Raw genomic sequence first — 23,814 nt, forward strand, 5'->3', positions numbered from 1 at the left:
GTCACTTACTCTTTCCTCTGAAACGTCCCCGTCACTGTTAAGTTCATCTCGTGAACTTTTTAATTTCAAAAATTACGTGTTTAAACTTTAGAGTTTCCATGTGCGTTTTCTTTTCTCATTTCTTTTTACTTGCCAAGACTTCCTAGGACACCGTTGAGATTTCCCACTCATTGAAAACGCGTGCTGTTTCACGACGTTGTGGGTTGGTGTCATCGTCACTCTGAAATCCTCATCTGCGAGTTCCGCCGTCAGGGGTCATCTGGGGTTGGCCTCACCTCGTTTCTTTTCTCTTGAGAACAGGCTCCATCCTCGTAGGTCTTTGTGTGTCCGGTTATCTTCTGTTGCGTTCTGGACATCAAGAGGGCTAAGTTGTGGACACTCTGGCTTCGGTTCGGCTCATTTTCCTCCTTAGGTTTCGCTGAGTTGCTTGGGTGACAGCTCAGGTCTCAGATGTTAGCTGAGCGGCTTTGCGTCTGCACTTGGGGTCAGAGATGTGGGATGCTGAGTTTGTCGGCCTCTCTCCCGTCCTTTCCCCTGTGGGGTTGCCCCCAGCCTCTTTCTGGCTTCACCTGTCTGGCTCTTCACCTGCTCAGACCGCAGGTGTTTCCCGTGTGCCCGTCCACCGCCAGCCCTGCCACGTGGACTGTACTTTGTCCAGGCCGCAGGCCGGGGAGGAGGACCTTTCCTACCAGCTCCCCTGCCCTCCCCCAGGGCAAGCGTGCGTCCCACCAGGCCTGTCTGTTTGTCCCCCGGCTCCGGCTCCTTTCCCATCATTTTCAGGGTTCATAGCTGCCTTCTGTGGTGTGGTCCCGTGGAGTCTTTGACCATCACACTCATAAGCAAAAATCCCGGAATTGTCCCTATATAATTTAAGGCAGCATCCTTGTTAACTTTTAAATATAAACCTTCAAATTACAAATGTAAAAATTCACATGACCTGCAGTTTTGAATTTTAGTACCAGGACGCGTCACAGGGTAGCCCTTTTCCTGACTTGTTGAATATTTTCAGTGGACCCCACAACAGTCACAGTATGGCCAACTGGCCACCATGCACAAGACGCAGCCTTCGCAGACGGGCGGGCTGGCGGCCCGGCAGGTGCCTTGCCCCCGGCTCCGTCCCAGCGCTCACTCAGGCCCAGACAAAAGGCGACTGAGGTGTCTGCTGAGTGCACGGCTATCCCTGGACAGGAGCCTCTCTTTATAGTCACCTCGGCCAGTGGACAACTGCCTTGGCTCTGCCTCCCTCTCCTCTTCCCCTGACCTGCAGGCTGCGGGAGGCCGTCCTGGAGGGCCACGGGGAACCCCGCTCCTGGTGGAGCTGGTGGGCCAGGCCGGGTGCACGGGGGCCATAGAAGCCCACGGCTGCTAGACCTTCCTGCGCCCTCCCAGAGGCCCGTCCGCTGCCACCCGATGCCCACCGCCTTCCTCCCAGGCAGAAAGCTGGGCCCACAGAGCCGCATCTGGGAGCCACTGCTGTTCTGAGGACACTGGGAAGGGTGGGCTCCCAGGCCTTGCCACACTTAGGGGCTGTTGTCTGATTCCTGTTGGGTGGCGATGCTTAAAATAACCACAACTCTCGCCAGTCGGTCAGCCCCTGCGTCTTCGAGGCTGGTTACTCAGGAGGCCGGGGAGGCTGGCGGCTCATGTGGAGAGGAAGAATGCCCCAATGTGGCCTGCTCTTGTGTCCTCTGTGCACCCCAGCTCAGCCCACCCTGTGACCCCTGGACGTCACCCAGGTCTTCTGACCTAGCTCGGCTCTAAAATCATCTCAGCCCCCAGCCCCCAGCCCTGGGCCTTCATTCCATAGGGGACCACCTTGCTCTGCAGGCCCAGGCCCACGCCGGGCTTCTGGCCGGGCTGGGAGGAGCCTGGGGAGCCTTCCTAGTCACCCACTGGCCTGTCCCTTCATATCCGGGAGCTTTGTACCCTTCTCCATGCCTCGGAGATAATAGAGGAGTGGACAAAGATGGAGACTGTCATCAGAGAGCGCCTGCTGTTTACAGGCATACAAGCGTCACGTATGTTTTTGTGTGTAAACCTCACAGCAACTGTGGGCCGAAGGTATCGGATCCCATTGCATCAGTCAGCTTGGGCCACCATTACAAAGTCCCCCAGACGAGGTGGCTCAAATCACAGACGTTTGCTATCTCCCGGTCCTGGAGGCTGGACGGCCGAGGTCCAGGTGTGGGCAGGGCTGGTTCCCCCTGAGGCCTCTCTTCTTGGCGTGTAGATGCCATCTTCTCCCTGTGTCCTCACGTGGTCGTCCCTCCGTGCATGTCTGTGTCATCTCCTCTTCTTATAAGGATCCCAGTCCTATGGGATCAGGACCCAGCCTAGTGACCCCATCTTACCTTAATCACCTCTTTCAAGACCCCGTCTTGAAATACAGTCTCTTTCTCGGGTACAAGGGGTCAGGGCTTTAACATGTGAATTTGGGGGACACGACTCAGCCCCTCGCGCCTGCCTCTTCCAGACCTGGGAACGTGGTGAAGAAATCTCCCATCTCCCATGCTGGTCACCAGGGGGCTGGACCTTCAGAGCTCGTTTGTCTGGACTCCGAGCCCACGCGGGTCCCATCCCCCACCCCCTTGTCTGTCCTAATCGCTCACTCCGCGGTTAGCTTGGTGCCCGCTTTACTTGGCTCTGCCCGAGTTTGCGGTCTTGACGTCGCTCAGAGAGAAGGGGGCAGACTCACTGTCTGTGCCACACGCGTCTGTGTGGATGCGTGGCTGTCAGCCAGGTGCTCCATTCTGTAAGTGGAATCACTCATTCCCTCACTGAGTATCAGGTCCCCCAAATTCACAGGGACCAGGCGAGGGAAGAGGCACAAGGGCCCCGGTGTGAAGTGGGGGGCACCTAACTTGGGTTCCCGGGGAGTGGGGCCTAACCTCCTGGGCTGGACGGCACCCATTTCTGAAAGGGAGTTCAGAGAACAGGAGTCAGCTCTGAGTCATTAGCAGCCTGCATCACAGCAGCTGGAGGATGGTGCCGGTCCTGATGAAGGGGTCCTGGGTGGGGCACCAACAGTGCCCACTATACTGGGCACCACGGGAAAAGGACAGATGAGCGCCAAGTCACGCGGCCCGTGCAGCCAGCACTCAAGACTCCAAGTGCAGGGCTATTCAGGGCTGTCTTGATGCTCCTGCTTCTGCCAACTTGCCCTGCGTGAGCAGGTGGTGGAGGAGCATTGGGTGGCCTGCAGGTCAGGCTTGCACAAGGAAGAAACCAGAAGGAGGGGTGGGCTGTCTCAGTGCTGATATTGAGAGAGGCAGCCAAATTGCTGGGGTATGCCTGTGTGCATGCGTATGTGCATGTGTGAATGTGTGTGTGTGTCCCTCTGCTGCATCCTGGTTGACAGGTAGAGTCTCAGGTTGTGTTTCTGTCGAGGGGCTGGTGTTTCTCCCTTCCTCTTGGATGCTTCACCATCACAATCACACATCCCTGACTTGGAAGAGAGCTTCTCCCGGCTCTGGGCTGCAGGTTGCACACGCCCTCCCTTCTTCTCAGCCGTGCCTGGGCCAGTGAAGAGAGGCCCCAACATGGACTCATGGGCCTGACCATGGACTCCCCACCAAGGCTGACCCGAGCTGTCGAGTGACAGTGATGCTGAGACCACGTGGGCGGGTGGCCAGGGAGCAGGGTCGGCAGGTGCTAGGACCAAGGAAGTCCTCGTCCAGGCCTGTCCCCATTGTAGAGATGAGAAACCTCGTGCTCAGACGGGCCAGCGGCCGACGAATTGCCCGTCCACTGAGTCCGTCTCAGAGCTGGAAAAACCTGGGCCTCTGGCTCTCCCAGCACCAAGCCTCACCCCAATGCGCTCAGACAGCTGCCTCCTCCGTGACCTGGGCTGGACGGGAGGGTTTGGGGGTGAGGGCCGGAGCATCGCAGAGGGGTGGGGACCACACAGTGACCTTCCCAGCCTGCACCTGTCAACTTCGTGGAGCTAACCCAGGGCGGGTAGTTGCTGTGGTTTTCCAGTTCGCAAGGCGGGGCTTGTGTGTCTCTGGAGAGGAGAGGCCCGGAGCAGTGACCAGCAGAGGGGACGGCTAGATGGGGCACCCTTCTCTGACCAATTCTTTTCAGCTGTGGCCCCGGTGTGTGCTGGGCTCCTATGCCGTTCCTTCTCAGGGCGTGAACTGTTTACTTTTCAATGACTTAATCATCGATCCACAGGTGAGCCCAACTCCGATCCCTCCTGCTATATGAGGAACACCTGTCCCCACCCGGACACAGGTGTGCCTGTCAGGGTTTGCCCTTGAGAAGGCGGGGAGTAAAAAATCCCAGGTATGGGGCTGGGTGGCCCAGCGTACACGGTTGCAGGATTCGCTCACTGCCACTTAAGAAGAGAAGGGCCTGTTTTGCAGACAACCTTGAACATGGGATGTTCCACTGGGACCCAGAAACCCACCTCTGCACACATTCCCCTTTCTTCCTTCCCCCTCCATAAAGAGGACCACCAGCTGCCGTTTGCTCAACCAGAAACCCAGGCTCATCCTCTGCCCTTTCTCCCCACCACCTCTGCACCCGGTCCCTCGGCACAGATCCTGTTGTTTCTCCCTCCCCAGTGTGGCTGACACCAGCTCGATGTGGAGGGTCCCTGAGCTGGCCAGTTCTTTCCAGCACATCTCCCCTTCTGCATTGCATTCACCCCCCGCTCTCTCGAGAAGCTGTAAGCAACCTTTCATCTTTTTGTTGGTCTCATAACAACAATAACACACCCAGAAGTGTATCCATGGTATCGATCAAACGTGGGACTGGAATGTGTTATCCCTGACCTGGGGTTCGGAAGGAAGCCAGCGAGCTGTGATGGGGTTCTGTCTGGGTTAGCTGCCTCTGTTTCACACACAGCCATGCTCAGAGCTAAGCAGTATTATCTGACAGATGAGGAAACTGAGGCACAGAGGCAAAGAAGCTGTCCCACGTGTCATGTAGATAAGATGTGGCAGAGATCTGCCCATGCGTGCCTCCTCCCCAGACCTCCTACAACCGGAATGGCTGCCCACAGCCCCGATCACAGGAAAGAGATGGTGCTTTCCTTGCGGGGCGTTGGGTCGCACAGCACCAGGCAGGGCCCCTGCCTCCCTTCGCCCGCCAGGGCAGTGCCGCGAGACGACCTCGGAGATCCGGGTTCCACTGGGAGACCGTGTGCACGTCCGGGTCAGCGGGGCCGCGTGGAGCGTAAGGGGCTGGCATCGATTTTTGGAGGAAATGCTCCGAGCGGTTGTAATCGTCTGGTTCGGCTGTGAGGTTGCTTGTTCCATTTAGGTCATTTGTTCGAATTATTAGGCAAAGACTTATAAAGCCGAGGTTTTCTGTTCTGTTGACCTTCAAAGACCGTGGGTCCAGTGGTTCCTTCTCTGGCCTTTGAGATGAAAATGAGGGATGGAAGAAAGCGCCTCTGTTGCCTTGATCCCTTTTTCCACAGTTCTGGTGCCTTGGATCCTGAGTAATTTAAAGATTAAGATATGGAGAGACGATACGGATTTCCCCATTGCACGGCCCCGTTCTGAGGGAGCCAGGGCCTTGGGGGCACCCCTAGCCCTGCACCAAAGGCCTGGGATATAAACGCTCCCTCCCTCCACCCCACCTGCGAGCTCGGCCCTTACAGCCAAGATATTTGCCCAAACGGTGCCTTGGGGAACATTTGGGTCCTTGTGATTGGCCCCTTCTACCCCGTGTCTTTGGATTTGCGTTGCCCACCCGTGCTCAGCATCAGTCCAGTCTAGAAACAAATTCGCGTCACTCTCCCAGAGGATGTTTACAAGGCTCTCTGAGCTCCCAGCACGTAGCCCAGGGAGGGAGAACCCAAACCCAGCCCGTCGTCCCCTGGCCCTTCAGGCAGGGCAGCTGTGATGTCCAACCTTGCTTGTCTTCACATTTTCATAGTGCAAAATGGCCCCCCAAGGACAAGCCCACCTCCCCTTCTCCCTAAGAGGAGTGGCAAACCTCTGTGCCTTGCCAGCACCGACATAATCAATAGGTTCTTCATTAATAAGCCAGCATGCCGAAGGGCCGGGACCCACCGTGCCAGCGTTGGCCGAACGAGCTTTCAATCCAGCCCTTTCTCCCTGAGTCCAGATGGTGTCGTGGAGTCATCAGACGGCCCTTCACTGCTTTCCCGTCTCCTGCTGTGAATTCTTTCTTCAAACTGGTTTCAAAGATCCAGCAGACCCAGACGCTGGGACTTCTCTCCTCCAGGCACGACCTCCTCGTTCTGCTCCCCGTCGAGGTGGCCTGCCCCCCACTTTTACACCTGCAGTAATTGATGGTGGGGCCTCAACAGCCACCACTCTCCCGGTTCAACTGGGACACGGGAGATGGAACAAAGTGGCCACGTGACATGTGGTGTCAGATAGAAAGACGCCAGGACGCACCTGCATTCTCTGCCCGAGGAGACCTGGGGACTGCGTGGGCCACGCCCTCAGCACTGTCCCCTCTGAGGGACACTTTGCCAGTCCCCTCGTCCACAGCAGGAGGAGGCGTGGCCAGCCAGCAAATGGACCAGAGGCACTGGCTCTGCCAGCTTGGCCGACACACACTGGCTCCGCTCCATCTGCTGCCCCCAACCCTTGCCTACCCGCCACTCTCCAAGCCCTGGGACCAGCCGGTAACGCCTTCCCCTTTCCTTGTCTCTAGTTCTGAGCATCGGTGAAGGGGGCTTCTGGGAAGGCAGCGCCCGCGGCCACATCGGATGGTTCCCGGCCGAGTGCGTGGAAGAAGTCCAGTGCAAGCCCAAGGACATCCAGGCAGGTAAGGCGGGCGCCATCCGGGAGCCTCGGGTCGGCTTCCCGGCTTGTCTCAGCCGGAGGTCCGTGTTGCCGGTTCTGTGGAGCGTGCGAGGAACCGGCGGGTGCGCTGTTACAGAGAAAGCCTGCGTCTCAAGACGAGGCCTTGGCTGGTGCGTCGAGGCGGGCTGGTTCAGTCCCACTGGGTTTTGCCCAGACCAGAAATCCCTTACGAGACAGCGTGGAAGCTGTGAGTTAGAAGGCAGCTCAATGCACATTCCAGAAAGCTTGGATCTTCCATTCTAGCTGTAAGAAAAAGGCTTTTGGGGCTTGACTAAGTGCTCGAAGCCTCTTTATCAATCTCTTATACCGATATCATAAACAGGCAGCTTCACATTCACCAGGAGGCCCCGCCCAGGCCCTCCCTGAGAACTACGCAGTTTGATGGCTCGATGAAAACTGCTCAAAAGAGGTCGGTGTTTGCAAAGGAAAAACATTCCAGCAGCTCTCAGACCTCCCGGATAGAGCCCTTGCCGAAAGCCGTTTCAAAACTGATCGCCGAAAGGTGGAATTGGTTAAAATGTTAAGAGGAGACCACGTATATAAAGCAGTATTGAGAGAATAGTATGGGAGCTGGGAAAAGCAAAGTCCCAGGGTCCCCGTGTGTGCCTTCTGGCTTTTGCTGGACTCCCAGCCTCTGCGTGCATGTGCCAGAAGCCACCACGTTCGCTTGGCAGCCAGTGGCTTGGGTGCATCTCCCTCTGCAGCCGGGTGGCCCCTGAGCTGTGCTCAGATGGGCCTCTGTCCCGTGGGGGTCCCAGCCTCGATGCTCACCAGGGAGCCCCCTGCCCCGCGGCAGGTCTGCCTGGGCTCGCGCAGCCGGAAGATGAGGTGTTCCGAGGACGCGTGCTCTGGACAGCACGATGGTGTCTCCCGGCCTGCTGGGTCCCCCTGACCTGGCGGGCTGTGCAGAGTCTTCACCAGGGATGCTCAGCTGGTCCCCTTTCCGAGAACCGGACTTCAGGGGACTGCCAGTTTGTGCTAAGCTTCCCCCGTCCGGTCTCTGCTCAAGTTCAAACACCAAGGGGAATGGTAATGTCTGCCGTCTTGTGGGGACGTCGAGGTGAGAAGTGTCCCAAACTTAAGCTTGAAAGGGAAGGCTGGCAGGTGCTCCGTGGCCGGGTGGGTCAGTGGTCAGCAGGTGGATGGGAGCGTGTTTAACTGGGTGTGATGATGGGTATACTGAACCCCTGGTACAGGCCGGCCCTCCTGGCCCTCCCCAGTGCCCACGGACCCCTGGCCCACACTCATCCTCTCCTGCAGGCAGCCTGCCCAGCCTCTCTGGTCTGCGAAGGGCAAGGCCATGGCCTGTGAGCTTGACCCGCCCTCCCTCTCCTCCTTCCCTCTCTCAGTAAGTAGATTGAGCATCCCCGCTCCTGGTCCCCCCTCCTCCACTCTTCCGTTGCAGAGACTCAGGCATATGGGTGCCCGGCACTGCTGATGATGCCACACCTGGATGCGGCAGCCCAGGATGACCACATGTGAGGGTCCTTTGGGCCTCCCTGCTCCCTGCGTCCTCCACAAATATTGGCTTCCAGGAGACAGGGAGGAAAAGGCAGGGGCAGCTTTAAGCCCCCGCCCCTCCCCTGCTGTGGGCTTTCTTTGCCCACCTGCCAGTATTGCCCACTTCCCCCAGATAAGAGTGTGTGGCTTCCCCACCCACCGACAGTGTACCCACAGGGGCAAGTGGACGTGGTGCAGCTGGTCCAGGCTGATGTGTCCCCTCCAGAAGGGGCTTCCCAGGGGTGGTGGCTTGTTTGTGTTTATTGTGGGGAAGCTGGTCGGTGTGATGGACGTTCCTTGAAGGGCGTTCTGGCTCCTGCACACACTCTGCAGGACCGTGTCCTTGATAAAGTGCGTTCTCTATGTGGGTGGATGCCCGGCGTGGGGATCAACTCTCCTGGAGCTCTGGCCGGTTCTGGGGGCTCCCGTGTGTCCTGGGCGACCTGAGAGCATGCAAGCAGGCCTCTGACTCCAAGCAGCTGTGCTGGGCCGTGGGACGGGGCGCCCCCGTGCATTCGTGCTGTGCCCTCCCTGAACACCTCTTGGCCCCGGGTGTCTCGTGGGAGCCTGAGCTGGAGACAGAGAGACCACTGGTCATGTGGTCCTTAAGGATCTTAGGAGCTGGAACAAATTGTGGCCGGAACAAATGGCCACAAGCAGGTGGCTTCAAACATTGCAAATTTATTATCTCCTGGTTCTAGAGGTCTGAAGTCTGGTGTGAGTCTCAGGGGGCTACAGTCATGGTGTCGGGGGCTGCGTTCCTTTCTGGAAGCTCTGGGGAGAACACATTCCCTTGCCTTTTCCAGGTGCTGGAGGCTACGACATTCCTTCCTCCATCGTCAAGGTAGTTGTGGGCCAGGTCCTTCTCTGGTCGTGCCTTGGTCACCCTCTCTTCCGCCTCCTCTTCTCCCACTTTTTAGGGCCTGTGGTCGGGACACACTGATTCACAGCCTTCATTCCCTTTTGCCATGTAAGCACATACTCACAGGTCCCGGGGACTGGGATGTGGGCGTCTCTGGGGCACCATCCTCTGTCTGTGAAGGATGATAAAACGTGGACCTGATAACTCCGCTATGATGTAGCTGTCCATCAGAGGAGGAAGGCTTCCCCAGGACGTTGGGTGGAGCCGGCTGGAGCGGGAGAGCAGCACAAAGCAGGTGGAATCTGAGCTGGATTTTAGGATGGGGAACATTCCGCAATGGTTCCTCTTGGTTTCTGTTTGTCTTGGGCTTTCTAAGACCATGACTTAACACCGTCTTTTTTTATATTAATTTCTTGCGTAGAGGTATGATTTAGGTACAGTAAAATGCACAGATTATGAGAGTCATTCCATGCACTTTGATAAATGGATGCGCCTGTGTCTCCGACTGCAAATAAAATAGAAAACATTTTCATCACCCCGGAAAGGGCCTCTTGGGCTGCTTCCCAGCCAGTCCCCCCTCGCAGCCAGAGGCAGCCACGGTTCCGATTTCCGTCACGGAAGATCGTTCAGCCTGTTGTTGAATCTCATAGGGACGGAACCCACAGCACGCGCTCGAGCCCGGCTGCCTTCACGCAGCCGGACGCCGGTGCCCGTTCAGCCACGCCGTCGCAGTATCCGTGGTCTGTACATTCTTATCGCTGAGGAGTACTCCCTCGGATATTTATTGCACGGCATGTGCATTCATTCTCCTGGTGACGGACGTTTGGGTTGCTTCTCAGTTTGGACTCACGTGATCAATGCTGCTGTGAACGTTTTCGTACGTCTTTTCTCCAGACGTGTGTTTTCATTTCTCTTGGGAAAATACCTAGATGTACAATGGGTCACAAGACAGGAGTGTGTTTAATTTGTTAAGAAACTGCTGTACCGTTGGTGTTCCTCCCAGCCGTGGACGAGAGTTCCAGGGGCTCCACTTTCTCACCAGCTTTTGGTAACATCAGTGTCTAATTTCGGCCGTTCTAATGGGGGGGAGGTGGTGCCTTACTGCGGGTGTAATTTACATTTTCCTGATGACTGTTGTCATGAAACACCCTTTTGTATGCTTGCTTACCTACCCTATGCACAGCTTCTTTTGTGAAGTATCTGTCCAAGGCTTCTGCCCATTTTTAATCAGCCTGTTTATCTTATTATTGGTTTGTGGGAGTTTCTCATATATTCTGTTTATCAGTCCTTTGCCAGGTGTATGTTGCAAATATTTTTTTCCCAGCCTGTGACTTGCCTTTTTGTTGTCTAACTGCGTCTCTTAACATGTAGGTTTTTAAATGAATTTTAAAGGAAGTCCAATTTATCTATTTTTTCCTTTCACAATTAGTACTTTATGTAGCGCCTCTTTTTTTTTTTTTTAATGTTGAAAATTAGCAGCCTGGAATATACATAGAATCCAGAAGAGGATACAAAATATTTTCTCAGTGTTTCCATCCAGCGAGCTGGAGTTCGCTCCACCCAGCACGTCTGTCTGGTTCGAGCCCGCAGAGGAAGGCTTCCTCCTCTTCGGTGCAGCATCGCTTTTATGTGTTGTAAGGGGGAATGTGGGGCTCGTGGATCCCGTTCATGTGAATTGAATGAAACAGGCGAGTGATTCGAGGAATGAGCGACGCAATAAAGAAGGCTGCTCAGGGCACTTGATGCCTGTGAGCAGGACCAAGGGATTTCCCGTCGCCTAATGACCGACTCAGAGGCCGGGAGCGGCCAACAGCAGAGTGACACGGTGGCTGGGGTCGTCGGTGGTTTGTTGAGACCGGCACGGCCCGGTTCCATGAGGCCTTGTCGTTACACCTGCAGCGTGGGGAGCCCCGCCCATCTTCACCTTGGTTCTGGTTTCTCAGGGTTGTGTGTGTTTGGGGCGCTTCACGATCTCCAGCAGGCTTTCTTGTGTGGTTTCTCATCCGACCTGTGCAGTAAGCAGGGAGGAACCGTCCTCCCCGATTTACACACCGTCGCCCGGTCTCAGCACCCAGGAGCACACCAGGAGGCACCCGGTGGGGCCGTGACCCGTTCTTTGAAACTCCTGACACTCTGTGTTTTGGCCACTACCTCCCGGAGTGACCGGTGTAGTGATCCTGGAGTTCGCCCACCCCTGAGTAATCCTCGTGCGCGCCAGCCCAGAGCGATGGGGAGGCCGAGGCAGGTCCAGGCTCCTTCTCAGCTCAGCTGCCTCCTGGCTGGCTTCCTGCAGACAGGTTGTTTACCAGCTCCGAGGAGATTTCTTCGCGCGGGAATGACGTGGTGTAGTGTGAAGGCTCGAGATGGTGCATGTACGGGGGCAAGAGGAAGAATGTGATTGTGGTTTTATTTTCCGTGCACAAGAGACAGAGGTCTGCCCCCATTTACAAAAAAATGCATGCCTCATCCCAGAGAATTGACAGCAAGGTGCCATGTGTGACAATGTCGTTGTGTGCATGGAGGATGGCATTTTGGAAGGTGGCGATCTTGGAAATTGCCCATTAATTAATGTGCATGACCCTCCCCTCATTCTCCGAGCATCCAGCCTCCTTGAGGACGGGGAGAGCATCTTGCTCTTCTGTGTCCTGAACGGTTCCTGTTACAGGACGGAATGCACGTCTGCCGGTCCACCGTGTTTATGAGCAGGAGGCCATGTGGTGCTCCACTGGACCAGGAGACCAAAGGGCTGGCTTCCATCTGCACTGTGAGGCTTTCTAGCTGTGCATATTAGGTGGGACGACATCAGCTGCTGTAACAAATTAACCCACAACTTCAGTGGCTTCACGTGGTCCACATTCCCTTCCTGCCCAGTAACTGCAGAGTGTGGTTCTCCTGGCCAGCAGGCAAGCTGCTTTTCTCTGAGATGTGACCGAGGGGTCCAGGCCCCTCCATTCTGTGGCCGTGTCATTCTCAAGGGCCATCAGACACCCTGCCCACCCAGGAGAGGCCCTGGCTCAGAAGGGACGCACCCCGCGGCCTCTCAGTTCCTGTTGTCCAGGACCAGTCATGTGACCTGGATGCCACGGGTGCTGGGCGTGTGGTCTCCAGCCAGGGGGCATCTCTTGGTGACTGATCGATCAGGGTTCTCCAGAGAAACAGAACCAATAGGATATAGTTATGGAGATGTGGATACGGACGCAGATATGGATATATGTGTATATTAAGGGGCTCATTTTAAGGAACTGGTTCACGTGACTGTTGGGTCAGCTAGTCTGAAGTCCCTAGGGCAGCCCGGCAGCTGGAGACTCAGGCAGGAGCTGGTGCTGCCGTCTTGAGGTAGAACTTCTTGTTCCTCAAGGAAAACCTCACTTTTGCTCTTAATGCCTTCACCTGATTAGAGTAGGTCCATCTACTTTAGCGAGGAAAATCTCCTTTACTTAAAGTCAACTGATGGAAGACACTGTTAACCCCAACTACAGAAGACCTCCACGGCAACAGCCAGACTCATGGCGGGCAGAATAGTGGCTGCTACAGCCCGGTCAGGGTGACAAATAAACTGAGCGTCACCGTGACAGACCCACCCTGTGAATGGAGGAGGGCTAACTCCCGCCTCTGCCCCGTGGTAGCCTTGCGGGGCCCCCTCCATCTTCCAGGGCGTTGGATTCCTCCTCTCTGAACGGGCTGCTAAGTTGGACGATGGCTGGGTCCTTTCTCCTTAGAATTCTACAAATTGAACTGAAATAAGGGATACCCCAGTGATGAATCTCAAATAAGAAACAAAGATGAAATATCTTCAGACTCAATGAGCCCGCCAATGAGTCAGTTTATGAAAAGCTAACACACATGTGTGCCATTTTCAGTGACACAGCGTATGTGTAAGTAGAAACTGTGAAACCGGAGCTCCCCATTCATCCCTGAGGGAATGACAAAGCCAAGTCACTCCCAAGAAAATAGTATTCTTTTTCTTTTCTTTTTTTTAATTTTTTTTTTTTTTTGAGGACAATTAGCCCTCAGCTGACATCTGCCACCAATCCTCCTCTTTTTTCTGAGAAAGACTGGCCCTGAGCTAACATCCGTGCCCATCTTCCTCTACTTTATGTGTGGGACACCTGCCACAGCATGGCTCGCCAAGCGGTGCCATGTCCACACCCGGGATCCGAACCGGCAAACCCTGGGCCGCCGAAGCAGAACGTGGGAACTTAACCACTATGCCACCAGGCCGGCCCCAAGAAAATTGTATTTTAGTTGCAGAAGCAGAGAACCTGACTGTGTGATGAGCTCTGCTCACGTAGAATGAGGTGAGAAGATGGCTCGAGGCATAACCACCACCCATCCGTGTCCTAACCCCCATGACAGCCAGGATCTGGTCGCCTGAGAGCTGCTGAGGCGGGCGCAGTGGCCTCATGACTGGCCATCCAGACGTCAGGTGCAGAACGCCCGTTCGTGACTCCCACCTCCCTCCCGGGAGCACACCCACGTGAGCCGCCCCAGCCTGACCTTGGGGTGTCACATGACAGGTGCGCTGCCAGAGCCTGTGGGGGTCAGGATCCTCCAGCAGCTGCAGCCACCCCCAAAAAGAGACTTTGAGGGGCTCCTGGTGCCTTTGAGGGGCTTCCAGAATCCCACGGCTGAATCTCCCTGGTGCAGGTTCATGACCGGGTAAAGGACGTGAGCGCAGGCCAGGGCTAGCTGGCCCTCCCTTGGTTGGCCGTTCTTCCAGGAAGTGGGGTAAGTCTGTATTTGGGAACTGGCCCTTGTGGCTCTTTAGAAGCTGCCATAAGAACAAGGTCCGGATGAGAAGGTCGAAGCATTGATGAGGAAACAGATGCGGCAGGTACCACGTCCTGTCCGCTTCCCCCAGAGCTCAAGGAGAGAGAAGCGTTCCTCTCTTCCGAGCCTTGGAATCGCCCTTCAGGGCGGAGCCATGAGGACCCCATGTATCAGCAAGGAAACACCGTGTGTCAGATAGCGGGCCTGCTCCCCCCAGGGATGGGCCATGAGGACCCCCGTGTATCAGTAAGGGAACACCGCGTGTCGGATAGTGGGCCTGCTCCTCCCAGGGCTGAGCCGTAAGGAGCCTTGGCCCTCCTGCTCCCCTGCAGTCTGAAGCCACATGTGAATGGGCCCCAGGAGCCCTCCCCTCCTTTCTCCTGGTGCACACCGTGGCCTTGTCGGGGCCTCAGTAAACCCTCAGAGTTCAAATCCAGCCCTCCAGTCAGGGCTGAGCAGGAGCATGAACGTGACTTTGTGGCTTTGCTGAAAGTCTGTGACTGTTCACAAGGGACCGGTGGCCGCCCTTCTTTGAGATTTCTTGTCTGCGCCTACTGATAAGAAGGAGATAATGAAGTGGGAGCACCTCACGCTTGATGGCCCTGGGCTGGGGACCTGTCTGCTTGGCGCATCCTTGTTGTCCAACACTAGGCCATCTCTAGGATCCGTCTGCGTTCTCTGGGCCGTCCGTATTCGACTCACTCCATGTGTATTGAGCATCTGCTGGTGGCAGTCACTCTCCCCAAGCTGCAGGGCCGTGTGACGTTGTTCGTGCCTTTCCAGAGCACACGGTCTGAACCCTGCCCCTATAGTAACATCCTCTCACCTCTCAGTCTAGTTTTTATAGCTAATGCATGTGATCTGCACAGTAGACTTGGGAAGTGGGGACACAGTGATGTCCCCCATTTTACAGATGAGAGTCCGAGACGGTAAGTGACTGGCTCAGAGAAACACATTTAATGGCTGACTGAGTCAGGACTCACACATAGAGACGTCTGAGCTGCCAGTCTGTTCCCGTCACCTGCAGGGCTGCTGGAATGTGTCCAGGGATCAGCCGCCCTCTGACATGTTAAGATTTGGTGGTCGTGGAGTCAGGGAGTTGGGTGGTGGTGAAGCTGGTGATAGTGGGCATCATGGTAGTATTGGTGATGGTGATGATGCTGTTGATGGTGGTAGTGATGATGATGGTGATGATGTTGATGGCAGTATTGGTGTTGATGGTGGTGATGGTGATGGTGATGATGCTGTTGATGGTGGTAGTGATGATGATGGTGATGATGTTGATGGCAGTATTGGTGTTGATGGTGGTGTTGGTGATGGTGGTGATGATGCTGTTGATGGTGATAGTGGTGATGTTGGTGATGATGTTGATGGCAGTATTGGTGTTGATGTTGGTATTGGTGATGGTGGTGATGATGCTGTTGATGGTGATAGTGGTGACGTTGGTGATGATGTTGATGGCGGTATTGATATTGGTGATGGCACTGATGATGCTTTTGCTGGTGGTAGCAATGATGATAATGGCAATGCAGTTGATGGTGGAAGTGATAAAGGTTTTAAGGAGGTGACAAAGGAATGACGGTGATCAAATCTGACACTCTAGCTTGGTGAACTCTACTGCTCTGGCCACAGATGGATTATTCTCACTTATCCCAAGCACGCCCAGTGTCCCCTTCCTTTCTGGGATCTTCCTGAATTGCCCCTTCTAGCTCCTGAAATTTCACTTCTTTCCTTGAATTCTCTTCTTTGTGTAAAGGCGTCAATACTGGGTGCCCTTGAGAAAACTCATTTTACCTTTGTGTGTCTCAATAGTCTCATCTGTAAACTGGGTCTACAACAATTCCTGATTTACCTGTCCTATGGGGTTGTTAGAAGCATTCATTGAGATGAATATGAAAGCATAAAACCCTATACACATCCAGCCTTTATTGTCAGGGGTGTCGATAGATTGGTGCCCTTATGATGCTGGGAGCACCAGCACCATCTACCCTCTTTACAGCGTGTGTTCCTGTGGACAGTTGTGAGTCCTCATTATGCCTGCTTGTCCCCACCTCCACCGACTGCCAGGGGTCTCAGTCTAACAGACTGCGCATCCCTCCTCATTCCTGAGACAGCCAAGCTGGCTGCAGAGAAGACCGGCCAGCTCTCGATTCTGTGAGTCCAGCCCCTTGGCCAGAACTTCAGTGGGGAGCGAAGAGCAGATACGAAAGTAGTGATTCCATCTTCTTGCCGTTGGCATTGCCGAGTCCCGTGGCCTTCATACCAGTTATGTTTCCCCTCGGGAGTCGTCCCGGTCCCACACCCAGGCCCACTGTTGCAAACACCTGTGTGGTCCTGTTTACCCTTGAGAGGGAGCTCAGCCATGGCGGGCGACCCCGCACCCCTGGACCTCTGCTCCGGGTCCTTCTCCACATGGCGTGTGGGATGCCAGCCCGTTGGGGGCCCCTCTGCTAACAGTGAGACCCTCCTCTTTGAGCCCCTGCTCGGAATCCAAATGGTCCCTGAAGCTGACGGGGTGTTTGTGGGTTCATCCCCTTGCACTATGAATGGAAATGCAGCTCAGCCTTGGTTTCAGTTGCCCATGCCTGGGTGAGAATGATGCCCAAGGCCACTGTTGCGTCTTGCAGCTCCGGCATGGCATGCCCCATGTGAGAGGGACCCAAGTGTGAAGTGAAATGAAATTTAGAGTCAGCTGGAAGCCCGAGCCCGGAGGGCGGCTGAGGGTCACCTTCTGGAGCCAGGCTGTGGACCCAAGCCTCCTTTTTTGGACCCCCGAACGCCCTCTGGAAGCCCCCCTTTACTCCACCAGTAGGTCTGGAGCCTGCCCCCAGGTTCACCCCAAAACTTTCAGTAGCCCTCTTCAGGCCTCCTCAAGTTTAGGGGTGGGGTGGGGTGCGGACAGGGAGCAGGAGCAGGCCCAGGCCCTCCTGGCCTCTGTCCTGGCACAGAAGCCCCCTCCTGTGGCAGCAACCCGCCTGGGCCTGGCACGCAGGTCTCCTGCGCCCTCTCTGGCCCCCTTTCGGGCCCACAGCCTGGGTCCACCCGGGGGCTCAGGGGCTACCCAGAGATCTGGTCTGGGCTGGGCAGAGGCGACCCGCAGGCCTGGCAATGGCAGCAGTGGTCTCAGCTGGCACTCAGCCCCCAAGACGCCCTGTGAAAGCCTGGGGGCCGGCTGAGTGCCGTCTCCCGGCAAAGCCCGGCCTGGCTCCCCGAGCTCTTCCCTTCAGAAGCATTCCCTCGGGCTCTGCAGGGTCGGCTCCAGAGGACCACCTGTGGCTTCCGCCGTCCGCTGGCCCCCAAGAGTGCACTGTGAGCCCGTGCCCCAGAGCTCAAAGATGGCCTGGGAATGGGTCCTGATGCTGGCTTGGCTCTGCCACCTTCACAGCTTTCGTCACCAGGCACACACGCAAATGCTCACCAAGATGGGGAGCCCCCAGAACCCTAGCTGTCCCAGGTGGGAGACCCATCACTTCCAGGATGTCGCTGTACCCGGCCGCAGGCTCCCGAGGGAGCGGCTCTCCAGCCTGTTTCACAGAGAAGGACACTGATGTGTGGGGGCATCACATAGCTGGGCAGCAAAGGCAGATGGAACCTGGGCTCCCGGGGCTTCTTGCAGAGCCCGCCCTCCGTGCCGAGCGAGGGCCTGGGTGAACAGGCACGGGGCACCTCCTGCAGCCACAGCTCCCAGCCCCAGCCTCCCCCTGCCCCACCTGGCCCTGCGGCCCTCCCCACCCTGGGCCGCACGTGATGCTAAATTAACCTCAGACTCACGCACTGGGTCCCGAGAGTTGGGCGTCCCCGAGCGCCTGCACGTGGTCAGGCTCTGAAGTCAGTGACCCGCCACCAGCCTTCCCTCTCCGCTCCTTCCTCCTCAAGCCTGCGGAAGAGACGGGACGAGCAGTTTGGTGCTCATCCGATTTTTGCATCCTTAATTTTTTGCGTGAAACATAACAAACATACAGAGAAGTTTGCAAACCGTAACATGTCGCTTAGTGAAGATTGCAAAACAATGCTCCCCCCCCCCGCCGTGAACCAGCCCCACAAAGACCCCATGTGCCTTCTGAAGCAGTGCCCTCTGGCCCCCTGCTGACCCCCACCCACCCTGACCCGCATGCCCTTCGCTCCCTTATTTTTTAAATAGTTCTGCTTCCTCGTGAGGCATCCTTAACCAGTCTAGTCAGGTTTTGCCCATTTCTGAGCCACCTGTAAGTGGAATTGAGCAGGGCGTGTGTCCAGTTTCTGTCCTAACGTCTGTCTGTGACCGCTGGGTGGCAGGAGTGGCTCTGGGTCATCCCTTCACTGTGAGCTCGTTCCTTCTGTCCTGGCTGTCCTGCCGTGGGTGGTCTCCGGGGTCGTCTCCAGCCTGGCGCTGTCACGGGCAGTGCTGCTGTGGTCTCGTTCGTCTCCTGGTGTAAATGTGTGTGTGTGCTGCTTTTTCTGACCCCTGGAGCCATCTGTGGTCAGGGCCCGGCGTGTCCTCTGCTTCTCTAGATGCTTCGGCCCTGTCCTAGGCGGTGTCTTAGCCAGCTCAGGCTGCTGTGACAAATACCACAGACGAGCGGCTTAGATAGCAGACATTTATTTCTCATGGTTCCGGAGGCTGGAAGCCCGAGATCAAGGTGTCGGCAGGAAGAGCGCTGTCTTTGGGGCTTGTAGATGGCTGACTTCTCCCTCTATCCTTACATGGGGTCTCCTCCTCTTATGAGGGCCCTCACCCCATCACGAGACCCTCATGCCCACATCTGAGGCTAATCACCTCCCGAAGGCCACACTTCCAAATACCGACCCATCGGGAGCTGGGGCTCCACCACATGCCTTCAAGGGGGGCACGGACATTGAGTCCCTGACAATGGTGTAGCCACATCTCGCCAGCAGTCGCTGCCGGCACACTCCTCCCACCGTCAGTCTGGTGTGCGTGTTGCATGTTGGATTTCAGTTTGCGTTTCATGTACTACTCCGGAGTCTGAGCACCTTTTCTGCATGTTTCTTGGCCATTTATTTGCATTCCTTCTTTTGTCAAGCAAAGTTCAGTTCTTTTGCCCATTTTTCTTTAGGATTGTTTGTCTATTTCTTATTGATTCTTGGCCACTCTTTATATATGTTACAGTGACCAGTTGTCAGTGAGACACATTTGCAAGCATTTGTTCCCAGACCCTCGCTAGTCTTCCCCCTGGGAGGCAAGGGACCCTTCCAAGGAGCTCTCGTGGTCGCTAGTCCTCCCTCGACGTGGGAAAGGCAGGCGTGGCTCGGGGCCTCGTGCAGACAGCGGTGCCAGAGCGACGGCAGTCCTGTTGCCTCCCTTCCACTTTATTTAATGGGAATGTTCCTTCTGTCTCTGGCAGATGCTGGCTTCCCATTTAAAATGATGATTTGAAGAGCTTCTTGTAGAAATGAAAGTACAGGGCTGACTACATTTGGAAAAAACCCTGCCCTGTGCTTTGGGGTGGCTGACCAGTGGCCTCTTTTCTGGACAATCCTTTTAACTCTGTTAACCTAGTTAAGCTGTAGTTACCTAGTTAACCTAAGTGGACCTAGTTAAAAAGTCCAGGTCGTCGAAGGGCCTCAGGATGACTGTGTGGGGATCTCAGACCTGTGTGCTGGGGGGGGTCTGTGGGCTCTGTCCATGCGCAAGGCCTGTCCTGGAACGCCATGACACTGACCCTGGGATGGGCCCTGGACCGGATGTTTCTCATGGTTGTCGTCTAGTCTCCAGAACGATCCCACAGACTAAGTATGGTCCTTCCTGTTTTGCACATAAGGAAACAGAGACCCAGAGACATGAAGCAATGTGTCCAGGGTCTTGTGGCCTGTGAGCTGCAGCCACAGGGTTTGCATGTGGCTCAGCCAACCTGAGGAGCCCCTGGGCTCTTGAACCCACAAACGGAATCAGCACGGAACACCACCCAGAGAAGGTGAGACCCAGAGGGACGACAGGTACCACCCACTTCAGCCTCTCTCCTGCTTTAGTAACGTGCAGATCCCTTTGAGGAAGGAAGACTCCCCGTTTCAAAAGAAAATGAAACTCTATTATAAAAGTGACTTTCTGGGGGCTGGCCTGGTGGCGCAGCGGTTGAGTTCCCACGCTTTATGCTTCAGCGGCCCGGGGTTCGCCAGTTCGGATCCCAGGTGCAGACCTACGCATCACTTGTCAAGCCATGCTGTGGCAGGTGTTCCACATATAAAGTAGAGGAAGATGGGCACAGATGTTAGCTCAGGGCCAGTCTTCCTCAGCAAAAAAGAGGAGGATTGGTGGCAGATGTTAGCTCAGGGCTAATGTTCCTCACCAAAAAAAAAACAAAAAAAAAATACTGAAGTTCTGTCTATGAAAATGTGAATCACCAGGGCAAAATGGTTTTATCCTTAAAAAGAAGTGTAGGGTCAGTTATTTAGGTTATCATCTAAATGAAAGCATGGAATAAAGGGATTCTGGTAAGACTTGAGATGCCCCTGAGAAGACTTGGGGATTCTAGACCTGCTTTGAGAAAACCCTGAATTAGGGTTCAAGCCTCTGGTTTTCAGAGGAGGAAGTCTGGGCTTGTGGCTGCTGAGGATCAGACACCTGGCTCATAGCAGAGCCAGAGTGGAAACCTGATTTTGAACTCCTGACCCAGGGCTTCTCCCTACCCCATCCCAGCTGAGGGGCTGCTCTGCTCATTATCACTCTCTTAATTATGGGTGACAAAACCCCAGAGCCCCCTCTAATATCCTCCCCCCGCGCCCCCCCCCCCCGAAAAAAAAGGAATTTATTAGCTTGTATGTTTGAAAAGCCTGGAGTTCTGGCTTCAGGCATAGCTGGATCCAGGTGCTCAGATAATGTCCCCAGGGAGCTTTCTCTCCATCCCTAGGCCCTGATTCTTCCATGTCCGTTTACTCTCTGGCCAGCTCACTTCTCAGGGTGGTCCCTGGCTGCCCCAGGTTTATTTCCTGCTAAGTCCGAGTCCAGGAGAAATAAAGAATAGGTCTTTCCTGCCTGCTTAGCAAATGTCCCAGGATTGGCCCTGATTGGGTTGACTTGAGTCAAGTATAGGCCACTGCAGAACCAGTCACCGCAGCTAAAGGACAGGTGAGCTTAAGAAGTGTGACCAGCAGGGCCTGGGTCATGGGGTGCAAGAGGACAGTCTTCCAAGGACAGTCAGGGTGCTATGACCAGCAGAAAGAGGGGGCAGCAGGGCCTCTGTGGGCTGCAATGTCAGACATCCCTTCAGCAGGGAGCCCGAGCATCTGGACTCTGCACAGGAGAGGCGGCCGCTGCTGTGACCTGCTTTCATCCAGCTGGGAGCACTTCTCTGGAGACGAAGAAGGGGTGGGACCTGTCCCCCACGTCTCTGGGCGGCTCGGGCTGGAGACGCCGGGACAGAGGCTAGCAGAGTCCCACCAATAAGCTGAAGTTCAGTTAGTCACAGTACGTACAAACCCTCTGCACGACATCACGATAGGCATGATTTGTTCCAAAATAGAATGTTTTTGTTATCTTTAGAATGTTAAAAATACAGACAAATGACTCTATTAGCAGAATTGTGATCTAAAATATTAATAAGCAACCGAAGAGCCTGCTCCCACAGGAGCTCTAGCTGCTCCCTGACGGAACGTAAAATAAATATGAGGACTCATTGTCCCGGCTGCTAATGATGATGTTTTGTTAAACAACCGTGGCAGAAATCGTACAGCCTACCCCCCTCCTTTCTCTCTCTTACGCCATTTTATTAAAATACGCTTGGAGCCTGGCTGCCTGGGTGTGTGCGCGCCGTCGTCTCCAGGCAGCTGCTCTGTGTTTTAAATACCGCTTTCCACGCTCGGGCTCGCGCCCAAAATAGAGTTCTGCCGGGTCTGTCTGTCGTTTCTGGTTCCGTCGGGAGGATTCAGTCCTTGGCGTCGCTCTGGGACCCGGGCCTTTCTTTGCCCGCCTACCCCCAGGAGCGGTGGCCTGCCCTGGGTTACCATGGCAACCTGGAGATGCTGGTACCAACGCTGCCCTCCCTCCCCACAGCCCCTCCTGCCCCTACAGGATGTGGTGTCTGCAGCTTTGTCTGGAAAGTCTCCTTGGCTGTGGTCGCTGGGGGCCGGGGGTTCTGGAGGGGAGCGCGTGTGGCTCCGAGTTTCCCGGGGGGTTGGGGACATTCTGATTCGTACGCTGGGCCTCCTGTGTGGACGGCGGTGAGCAGGAAAGAGTGTTCCATTCGTCTGCCAGGGCTGTCATGCCAAAATATGACAGCCTGGGGGGCTTAAGCAAGAGACACTTATTTCTCACAGTTCTGGAAGGTGAAAGTCCCAGACCCAGGTGTGGGCACGGTTGGTTCCCAGTGAGGCCTCTCCTCCTGGCTTGCAGACGGCTGCCTTCTCACTGTGTCCTCGCATGGCCTTCCTCTGTGCGCATCTCTGGTGTCCCGTTCTCTTCTTATAAGGACACCAGTCCTATAGGATTAGGGCCCCACCCTTGAAACCTCACTTAACTCTAATCACCTCCCTAAGGACCCATCTCCAAATATGGTTCTCTTGGGAGTTGGGGCTCCAGCATGTGAAGCGGGTCACAGTTGGCCTATAGCGGTGGTGAAGAGTGACAGCCATGGACCAGGCTCTCTTCCACGTAGTACTTTCTGCAGACAGTTTCCCCCACGTCACCTTGCCGCCACACTGTCCCATCCCCAGTGGGGCCGTTTTGTTGTCTGAGTCGAGGGCAGTGACTTCTCTCTGTTCTGTGACTCTTATCTGACCAGGCTGCACACTGACCCGTCACCATTCAGAAGCCTCTTTGGATCAGCCCATCTTCTGTCCTGGAGATACAGCCTGGAGCCCTAGTTCACAGGACAGACAAACATCAGAGGCCACATCTCTGATTTAAGGCCACGGGCTTCGAGCCAGAGCCTCACCAGTTCCTCACTGTGTAACCTTGGGCAAGTTACTCGGCCTCTCTGAGCCGCCGTTCCCTGCTCTGTGAAGTGGAAATGGTGGGGCCATTGAGGGTGAGAGGGTGGGATGAATTCATCCTGGAAGGCTCTTGGAGCTGTCTGGCTCTCGAATGTGCTCACTGACGTTGGCTCTCGGATCATTGTCATGCTACACAGCACATCTGGGGACGCCCTCGGAGTGCTTGGAGAGCAGGCAGGATGTTAGGGCGTGGCCATAAACACAGCCCATCAAAGAGTTCCAGGACCCCACCTCTGCCCCACAAAACCAGAGTGGCTGGGCGGGACCTGGGAATCTGTGAAGAAAGCGGCTTCCCGGGTGGTATGTTGGAGGAGCTGGGCTCCGGAGCCCTCAGTTGGAGCTCCTCTCATTGGTGCAAATGGTTGAGCCAAGGGAATCGAGGGCGCGGGCCTGTGAGTTAGTTTGTAGATACGTGTCTGTGAGGTGCATTGATCAATATGTATTGCCCTCCATGAGGGCAAAGAACCAGGAGGACACAACTGGCTCACACTCATGTTCCCCACCTAGCATGGTACCTGGAATGGAATAGGTACTGAGAAAGTACTTCCTGGATGGGTGGGTGGGTGGATGGATGGATGGATGAGTGGGTGAGCGGCGGGTGAATGGATGGATGTGTGGGGTGGGTGGATAGATAGATGGATGGATGGATGGATGGATGGATGAATAGATGGAGGAGTGGGTGGGTGGATGAGTGGGTGAGGGCCGGGTGAACGGATGGATGGATGCGTGGGGTGGGTGGATGGATGGATGGATGGATGGATGAATAGATGGAGGAGTGGGTGGGTGGATGCGTGGGGTGAGCTGTGTTGGAGAGGTGGAATGGGTATCGACAACCACTGCGTGCGAGATCCATCCAGCCATCCTTTCACCCACCCCTCGCCCACTCCTCCATCTATTCATCCATCCATCCGTCCCCTCAGCCACTCACCCATCCAACCACCTACCCACTCATGCATCCACCCATCCATC

The 23,814-nt window shown here is 55.5% G+C and overlaps 1 protein-coding gene across 8 annotated transcripts in view; it reads left to right on the forward strand.

Annotated features, from left to right (window-relative positions):
- Positions 1 to 23,814, forward strand: part of SHANK2 (SH3 and multiple ankyrin repeat domains 2) — a 559,847-nt gene that overhangs the window by 262,016 nt on the left and 274,017 nt on the right. For all 8 annotated transcript variants that reach the window (XM_046643796.1, XM_046643794.1, XM_046643795.1 and 5 more), the window contains one exon: positions 6,637 to 6,750. In XM_046643796.1, the coding sequence (XP_046499752.1) occupies positions 6,637 to 6,750 (114 nt within the window). The remainder of the gene's footprint in view (positions 1 to 6,636; positions 6,751 to 23,814) is intronic.

This window comes from Equus quagga, chromosome 17 (assembly GCF_021613505.1).
Source record: "Equus quagga isolate Etosha38 chromosome 17, UCLA_HA_Equagga_1.0, whole genome shotgun sequence".
NCBI lineage: Eukaryota > Metazoa > Chordata > Mammalia > Perissodactyla > Equidae > Equus > Equus quagga.